Here is a 9,837-nt window from a genome sequence, read left to right on the forward strand (position 1 = left end):
TACTATTAATAGTGAATAGTTGTGAAAAAATGGTGTATTTTTTTTTGTATAATTTTTTGCTTTCAGAAAAGGAAAAAGTAGCCGTTGCATCAGAACTTTGAAAGGTCTAAAATATCATGATGTCGGATTTTCAATATGTTTTTTAGTTTACAAGATCTGAACAGTACGGACGGACTGACACACCATACAAAACTAATATTTTTTTTTCCTTTTTCGGGGGCCTCTAAAAAATTGAATCTAAAATTAGAAGCCACTACGAAATATTGTCAAAATCTATCTTTTTGCATAAAAGTAAGGCAACATTTGTATGTGTATAAAGCTGTTTGTGGCTGTTATTATAGAGCGTATGGTTAAACAGCAATATGAGATCAAAAACAAATATGGTAACATTCTAACTATTTCCCTACATATTATCATATCATTAAACTGAACCCCAACTCAAACTTTGGAATCAAACCAAACCCGACCCATGCTCGTCATTGAAGCTAACCGAACCTACATTTCAATCTGACCAAGCCAAACACGAACTTTATAAGATTCGATTCCAATCTCTACACAAGCCTCCTCATGATAGTACAAAACTAATGTGCCAGCTAAGTGTTTATGAAAATAAAAAGTCTTATAGTAATCTATTGTTAGTTTCAATTCATTAAACCATTACCTACTTCTCTACACAAAGTATAAACTTATATAAAGAGGACTAATTCAACTTATGCAACCATGTTCAGGAAGTAGAAGTTCTTTCCCTTGTTCGAAATCAAACAAAATAAATGATTATCAATATTTAATTAACTAATTGGTTAAAAAATATATTTATTCCTGTTTTGTCAGGAACAGGAAATGATTGAGCAGTTTCATCTTGATCAGAGATTGACTGTGAGAGCTAACATATACAAATACAAACTTTTATCAGACACACAGACAAAAACAGTGTTAAGTTATATAAGCTTTGTAAATATAAAGCAAAACAACAGTTACTAAAATTCCAAGGTCTTTTTACTTGGGGGTGGAGCGTTGACTCTGAACTCATTTAATTTACGGTATTTCTCAAATGACTGCAGTGTTATTATTAAGCTTAAATACAAATGTTTAATAACACAGAATTTACATGTTGCAGCATAGAGAGAGGACGATAGAGAGAAAGAAAGAGAAAGACAATGAAAGAGAGAAAAGGACAGGAAAAGAGAGAGAGACAGTTCTTAATGATGGGGCTGATAAGAAATATTACTTATTTAATATTTTAATATTAAATTAATAAGCTAGACAATTTAGAGATTGTATGTAACCCTAACTAACTTTTTTTTGGAGAAGGAAGAGAAACGTACTTCTAAAGTGTGAAATGTTGCGTCCAGAGAGAGACGGAACGAAAGAGAAGAAGTGAAAAAAAAAGAGATAAAGTATGTTAAAGAGGAGTTTTAAAATGTGAGGCGTTTTATTTTAAGGGCAAAAAGAAGGTTATGTTTGAACACAGATAGCAGAGATAATGGTTGGCTCGCCACGAGATTGACATCTTCAACGCCAGTTGATAGGAGAAGTGTTAGAAAAAATGTGTATGTTGAAGTATTGGGTACTTAATTTACTTTTTCTTTGTCTAGTACCTAAAAAAGTTTGGTTCATCAACTTATGATAACTTTTTTTGTTTTTAAGGTTAAATATGTTAAAAGGAATGGCTTTGTTGGAGTTTATATTAGTGATCTTTCTGCGGATGACTACAAGAAAGGCAACTGTGGAAAAGGAAAATTTCCCCTTATCCGAACGATGTACGAATTTTGCAGGTAATTGTTAATTATGAAATAATAAGAAATATCCTTATATTACATGTGGTATTTGTTGGGTATAAAATAGTAATATGAAATTTTTATCTTAGAGTTATGTATATATATACTAGCTGATAACTGTGCCTCGCTACGCTAGTTGGTATATATATCTATTTCTTTCTTTCTTTCTCTCTCTCTAAATAAATAAATATATATATATATTGTTAAACACCTTGCAATGCTCAGCCCAGTCCGAGCTGGTGCAGAAGATGCGCACTATTAGAGACTAGACTGAGTAGAATGTTGTCATTAGAAAGAAGATGAGGATGTTCCACCCAAGTCTGGAACTTATAAAATGGTGTGCTCAAGACAGATGATGTTGTATATATTTGTGATGTCCTCCGTGAATAAACATGTTTATCGTTTTGTTGCCTCCCTTAAGTTTTTACATTGATGTCAGAATTGGGATTATAGGTGACTCAACGCCAGGAGGTTAGGATTGGATTTCAATGGCATCCTTAAAACCACTAGACCAACATTTAATTAAAGAGCTTAAGCAGGAACTTCGTTACCGATGTCTGAAGCTTGGTGGTGGCAAGGAGGTGCTTACAGGTCATCTCAGGCAAGCTCTGATCAATAAAGAAGAAGATACCGAGACCTATCTATTTGAAATTGAGCCGGTTATTGTTGAGCTCCTTGGCAAGATTCGGGAAGGTATTGATGCAATGCGTGAACAAACAAACAGGATGGGGAACAAAGTAGGTGAAATATTGTAACGTTTTTCACTATCCAGACGATTTCCGTCTGTTGTCTACATACACAACTACCCCCATCTGTGTGACCACCAGGTTTTTTACAATATATATATATATGTTTACTTTGAATACTCTTGAGCCCCTTAAAAAAAACATTCCGCTTTACAGCGCTCTTCCACCTCAATCACGACATCTATTATAAAGTATGCACAAACACATTTTAGGACCCATCAGTTTTTCAATTGTATATTCTAATAAAACTACAGTCCTTGAAATTTAAATCATATATCTATACCTGATACTTTACTGTTGAAATAATTGGTACATGTGTATATCTAAACACTTTTAAATTCATCAATAAAATGGCCCATATTACAAAGAGACTCCACAGATGACACAATTTTCTCTCTCTTATATAATGAGTCTCCTTTATTTTATCTCTTTTAACCTTCCACCAAAAGGCGCGCAAATCCATATTATGGATTATCCACAAACACACGAGACCATCGTTATAGCAGGCCTGATCACTGACCTGCAACGTCGTTACCTTCTTATCTACCTGTATCTACCACACATACAATTATTTTTAATTAAACGCTCCTTTCCCAACAATACCCATTTTGGCCCTTGTATATTCATTAGTACAGCTGGTATTACTATAGTATCTCTATTAGCAACTTATTTTATTAGTTATAGATCTAAATCTAGATCGGCACCTTATTTAGAATAGAAACCATATTATACACACACACGCTTGTTTTTCAAAAAGGTGTTTTCATGTTTTTCTTGTTTTTTATCTTTAATCATTCTTAACAACTTCTTAACAACTTCTTAACAACTTTTCCCCCCTATTTGCGTAAAATTGTTATTTGAAATAGTTCAAGGCAAAGAAATACTAGTGTCTTCGTACTAGCCCAGGGGTCGGCAATCTGCGGCTCGCGAGCCACATGCGGCTCTTTGGATGTTAAGCTGCGGCTGTTTAGCTCCATGCTCAAATATTTATTTTATCGAAATAAAATTGAATCGATTAACTAAAATTAGGCACCGATTCAATCTCTCAGCCACTTGTACTTGCTTTTCACCCAAACCCCCTCCCTATGTCTTCAAATGTAACATACTTGCAGGTGGAAGAACTCAACTTTCTTCTGCCTTATCAATGATATAGATACGTCTTGCGACATAAAAGACACGGCACAAGTTGGCTTTTTGTCAGGTATATGTCTTCCCAAGGATTGCTAGCGCTCTCGTGACAAACTAGGGAGAAGATTTAGCGAATGTCGTGCAAAAATGCCTTGAAGACAATAAGATCGATTTAAATAAACTCGTTTCAATAGCAACTGATGGAGCCAGAAGTATGACAAGAAAAAATAAAGGAGAATCTGCGAGTCTCCACTCATTTCTTAAGCATCAATGCATACTCCAGCAAGAAGTGCTGGTCGAAAGCACTCTACTATCGTCAGTTTAAAGAATTTTAAAACAAAATGGAGACAGTATTCCAACCTCCTTTTTCTCAATGAAGTGCGATGGCTTTCTACAGGTATGGTGTTGAAACTCCCAGATTTGTGCTTGAATGAAATAAATACATTCCTAAATGAGGATGGTATTAATCACCCTGAATTAAAGCACGACAAATGGTTGCTAAAATTCTACTTTATGATGGATGTATCAGGAAAAGTAAATAAGATGAATCCAAATCTACAAGAAAATGAAAACCCAGCCAATGTTTTGGTAGAAGATAAGAGCTGTGGCTGAGCAGTAAAGAGCTTGGCTTCCGAACCGGGGTCTCGAGTTAGAATCGTAATGAAGACTGGGATTTTTAATCTGTGGATATTTTTTATCGCTTCTAAGCCCACCCAGCTTTAATAATTACCTGACATTAGTTGGGGAAAGTAAATGTGGTTGGTCGTTGTGCTGACACCCTCGTTAACCGTGGTTCACAGAAAGAGATGACCTCTACATCATCTGCCCTAAAGATCGCAAGATTTGAAAGGGGAACATTACTTAAAGAGCGATAAATGACTTCATTGTCAATTTCTTAAGCAATATCGCGATAAAACCAGTGCAACTGTTGACAGGAATTACTTCATCACAGTTATTTTTAAAAATTAAAGGTGAATTTGCTAAGAGATTGAGCATTTCAAAACCATCAAAACCATTCTAGCATTCATAGTAAATATCCTTAATTAACACAAATAGTAACGAAATATATATTGAGCCATTTGGAATTGATACTGGACTTTAAAAAGTAAAGCTTTCGGGAGTGGATAATTTACAGATTTGAAAAGCAAGTTGGAAGAGTTGGAGGTCCAGAAATGTTTGTACGTTACGCAACAAAAGTGGACAGCTTTCCAAGAAATGCCGTGAGATGAGGCACTACTATTCGACGCATGGAATTGTCTTCCAGATTTCTACAGTAAAGTGAACAAGTTGGCAATTGGAGTACTAACCATATTCGGATCGACATATGCATGCCAGCAAGCGTTCTCTTGCATGAAGATCCACGTGAATATGTAAACATTAATGCAACGTCTACTCTACAGGGCAAAACAAAATATAAACATTATGTTTTTTTTAGGCTAGTTAAAAATCACTTAGGATTTATTAATTGTAGCATGGTATATGTATATTGATCTAGACTATTTCGTTATTACGAGAGTTTGCATTTATTATTACACAATAAAGTCTGTAAAGTTTTTTGATGAAAGGTAAAATCATCTTAATCAATCAAAGTGGTCTGTTTCCAACTCCACTGGCCCACAGTCCACCCCATAATTCAAAAGAAGGAAAGTTCACAATTGTATGAAAACATTTTTGTTTGCTCTTTGACATGTGACATCATCATCATCATCATCATCATCATCAAACTCTATTTGAGTGAGGGCTTGAGAGGTTCAAATCCTCTCTTGCAAAAAGCCCTGGACAGAAACCCTGCTGTCTTGCGTAGTGCATACACGTCACCATACAGGTCGAAAATTTTTGGTTTCCCAGACCTGTCGATGTGGAGATCAGCAAGTCTGGGGCAGTCAAACTGAATAAAAGGCACGGTTTCCTCTTCTTCCCCGCAGCGGAGGTACCGTGAATCGAAATTTGGCCATAGCCGTGAGAAATATGAGCCAACAGGACAGTGGCCTGTCCTGCAATGTGCTATAATAGCTTGCTTAAGCCTGGACAGCCTCCAACTTTGGGAAGTGCGGTCAGGGCGCCCCTTGCGTTCCCAGACTTCACGGGCTTTTTTGGACTTGTCCCAGCACTCAAACTACTTTTCCATTTCTGTTTTTTTGAATTATAGCCAGGGCATGATAAAAACTTACAGCCTGTTCAATTGGTAGAATTTGCCCTCCCTGGTGGGCCAATGAGTCTGCTAAAGGGTTGCCAATCACACCTATGTGACTCGGTACCCACTGCATTACTACAGGGGTGCCATAGCGCTGATTTATGTTGTGGGAGGCCATGATAACAGTGTCGATATTGGAGGGCCATGGTTCAGGTCTTTGCAAAGCCTGTAGTACAGGTTTTGAGTCAGTTACCACAAAATTCTGTGAGCAGTGCGAATTATAATCTCTTTTAATTACTGTTAAAAAGCATTGCAACGAACAATAATTAGTCTAAAATCTTTTAGAAAGGAACTGATTTTTTAATTTATATATATATCTTTTTTTTTTCAGCAAACCTTGAGAATATGATAATATAGATAAAAAGTTGAAGAATTAATAAGCTGCATTAAAATACTTGACAAATAAAGTATGAACTTAAGAATTTTTTGAAAAGTTTTTTTTTTATATTTTTCATTTTATTGATCTATACTTTTAAAAGTGTGAATTATTAAAGATTTCTGCTAACAAAAAGAGCAGTGAGCTTTACAGTAAGAAGAGGAAGTGTAAGAAAGAAATGAAAAAACTTTTTAAAAAAAAAAGGATTATGGCCAGATTTACAATGATGGAATATAACACCCACTCTAAAAGGAAAAATCAAAACTTAAAGAAAAAATTTAAACTTTAAAAAAAATAAGCATACTTTACATAAATAAGATAAAATGTTATTATAGGAACACACTCTCTAATCATATTCTAATATATCATTTCTCAAGAAGATCTTTTTCATTCAAATCTTCAAAAAGAGGTAGAGCGTAGGGGCATCCAAGAGATATTTCTCTAGTTTTCCATTTACTTAATTCTGGTACTATTGAGAGCATCACCTTTAACTACAACTGTTAAACAGTGGGTACAACAAGTTGTAGACATTAAACCTACGTCTAGAAAATGAGGACAATGTCTTTTAATAAGTGTTTGTTCTAAAAACGTAGATGTTTAAGCTCTAGTAAATAGCAAAGTTGTGTGTTCTAGCTGATTATTTCGGACGAAAAGACTTTTTTGTTCCTATTTTGAATTTTCTCGTTTCCTCACTTATTTTGCAGGTTGTTGTTTTTTTTTGTAATAATTAAAAAAAAGGTTTGTTGAAAAGTTCATTAAAAGCAAGTTAGAATATAAATTAAGAAATGTATTGACGAAGTCTGTCTAGTATAATGTCTGTGTTTAAACTACAACGAATAGTAGGACCACACACATCATGGACGTAGCCAGGATTTTTTTTCGGGGGGGGGGTGGGCTTGGGGGGGATTTTTTTTCTCGTATTATGCGTAATTCATTTTGTCGGAGAACATGTCCCGCAAACCTCATGCGACGCTCTGTTACAGCCTTACTAAGTCCCATTTCGGCATAGGATTTCCTTGATTTAGACCCGATCTCTATAACTGACTCCTAAATTCCGTCTTAGCCATCTTTGTAGAGCCACATTTAGTGCTTTTCAATTTCATTGCACTTTATTAAATGGAGCCTAGCCACAGGTAGATATGTGTAACTTCTCTTGACTACGATCTTGGAATTAGGTGACTATTTTTTTCTTTAGATGTCATATCGAAAAGAGAAGTTTTATCGTCAAAATCATTTGTTGGGGGTTTTAAACTAAATTATATCTGGAGTTTCTTTGTTTTAATTCAAATCAAATTACGCACTCAAAATGCTATGAGCGTAGCCAAAGTGGGTTTTCAGTTTAAAACCCCCCTCCTCCAGATGGCTTTTTCTTTAAAGTTTAAAACCCCTCCAGATGGTTTTGAGTTTAAAATTCCCCTTCAGAGCGTTTAGAGTTGAAAACGTCTCTCTTCAATATTATTTTAAAGCAAACTACAGTCACCAAATCCTATAATCGTAGCTAAATGGGGTTTTGAATTAAAACAAAAAAACTCCAGAGATTTTTTAGTTTACAACCCCTCAACAGATGATTTTGACGAAAAATCTTTCCTTTTCGATATAAAATCTAAAGCGAAATACAGGCATGTAATTCCAAGAGCGTAGTTAAGAGAGGTTACAAATATCTACCAGTGGCTTGGGCTCCATTATCAAATTGTGAATAGTTTTCTGCAGAAATTGAAAAACACTTAAAAAGGCTCAACAAAGATGGCTAAAACAGATTCTAGGAGTCAGTTATAGAGATCGGGTCTAAATCAAAGAAATCATATGCCGAACTGGGAGTCGAACCCTTAGTAAGGTTGTGACAGAGCGTCGCATGAGGTTTTGTGGGACATGTTCTCCGACAAAATGAATTAAGCATAATAAGAGTTGCGGAAACAGCTTGCCGGAAAATGCGCCGAACGGCGCGAGAGGGTCTAAGTCAGTAAGAATAGCACATTAGGTTTTTGAAATAAAACTTTTTAATAGCAAGATACCTCAGAATTTGCATTTTGTTGGCTTTCAATACCAGAAATAGTGGTAGGCGGCGGGGCTTCGCCCCGCGTTGGGGGAGCGCTGCGAGCTCCCCCAGACCCCCTTGCTAGCAAGGGCGGGGAGTCTACAAGTTTTCCACTAATTCCAGGAAGAACTTATTCTAGGGCACAATAAACGTCTTCCGAAAGGGTCAGAATGTAATAAAGATTAATTATGTACACACACACACATATATATAATTTTTTTCCGCGGGGGGGGGGGGATCCCCCCTAACCCCCCCCCCCCCCGAAAAAAAAACCTGGCTACGCCCATGATTGTAAGTAATTATATTTTGTTCAAAAAATGTTTAAATGTGAATACATAGGCCAATATATATATATATAAAGAGACAGAGAGAGAGAGAGATAGGTAGGTAGGTAGGTAGGTAGATAGATAGATAGATAGATAGATACGTTACTTTGTCATATAAATCTTAAACGAATCTTGACACTATTTCTTCTCTGAATTTCTCTTTAAAGTTTGGTATACCATATTTTCTGTGAAAAACAAATGCAAATAGGAAGTTACCTCCTTAATATTTATACTGACTCTATTTTGCGTGATACTATTTAAATCAAGCATTGAGGACTACATCAATTTAATTTGTAGAGATCTATTTTTGAGAGAGTACCATCACCATTTTAAAACTCCTAGCTTTTACAATATATAATTTTGGAGAAAGTTAAGTTGCCACTTAAGCCTTACATCTAAAAACATTTATCAAAAACTCAAAAATATAAATAAAATATTTATATATATATATATATATATATATATATATATATATATATATATATATATATATATATATCATGGGCGTAGCCAAGGGGGGGATTTGGGGTTCAACCCCCCCCCCACCGAAAGACGACTTTAGTGACTGATTTTTTGCTTTGATTTTGTTTATTTTAGGTGAGATTGTAATGCTAAACCATCACTTGCCCCAGCGCAGCCAAGGGGGTTTTGATTTTAAATCCCCTACCAGGGGGTTTTGAGTTTAAAACCCCCTACCAGGGGATTTTGCAGTTAAATCCACCTCTTCGATAAAATAAAACAAAAAAATGTATACGGCAATCCCCAAATTCCAAGAACACAGTTAAGGAAGATTTTGATTTCAAAACCCCTCCAAAATTTTACGATAAACCCCCTCTTCAATATGAAAAAAAGCAAATTATGCACTCAAAATGTTATGAGCGTAGCCAAAGGGGTTTTGAGTTTAAAACCTCTACCAGGGGTTTTGAGTTTAAAACCCCCTACCAGGGGGTTTTGAGTTTAAAACCCCCTACCAGAGGTTTTGGCAGTTAAATCCCTCTCTTCTATAAAACAAAACCAAAAAAAAAACAAGGTTACAAAGACAGTTTGTGTGGAAACACAAACATAAAATCGGCCCCCGAAGAGGTCCACCCAGGCAGGCTTCAATATTTTCAGAAAGAACATCCAAATGAAATTATATCAAAGACAAATGAGAGATAAGAATGGAGAAAGAAGGTTGACAGATCTTGTGTAGTGCCCCAATGGTGCTGCAGATCAAAGGATAGGTGCAAGCGAATGCAAAGTTAGATGTGAACC

At 35.7% G+C, this 9,837-nt stretch overlaps 1 protein-coding gene across 1 annotated transcript in view; it reads left to right on the top strand.

Moving 5' to 3' along the window:
* The window catches only part of LOC106075430 (oviduct-specific glycoprotein-like), a 61,769-nt gene extending 55,499 nt beyond the window's left edge, over positions 1 to 6,270 (top strand). Inside the window, exons 9-10 of the mRNA XM_056033716.1 lie at positions 1,648 to 1,775; positions 6,178 to 6,270. Of these exons, the coding sequence (XP_055889691.1) occupies positions 1,648 to 1,775; positions 6,178 to 6,187 (138 nt within the window). The 3' untranslated portion in view covers positions 6,188 to 6,270. The remainder of the gene's footprint in view (positions 1 to 1,647; positions 1,776 to 6,177) is intronic.
* The last annotated feature ends 3,567 nt before the right edge of the window (positions 6,271 to 9,837 follow it).

This window comes from Biomphalaria glabrata, chromosome 6 (genome assembly GCF_947242115.1).
Source record: "Biomphalaria glabrata chromosome 6, xgBioGlab47.1, whole genome shotgun sequence".
Taxonomy (NCBI): Eukaryota; Metazoa; Mollusca; class Gastropoda; family Planorbidae; genus Biomphalaria; species Biomphalaria glabrata.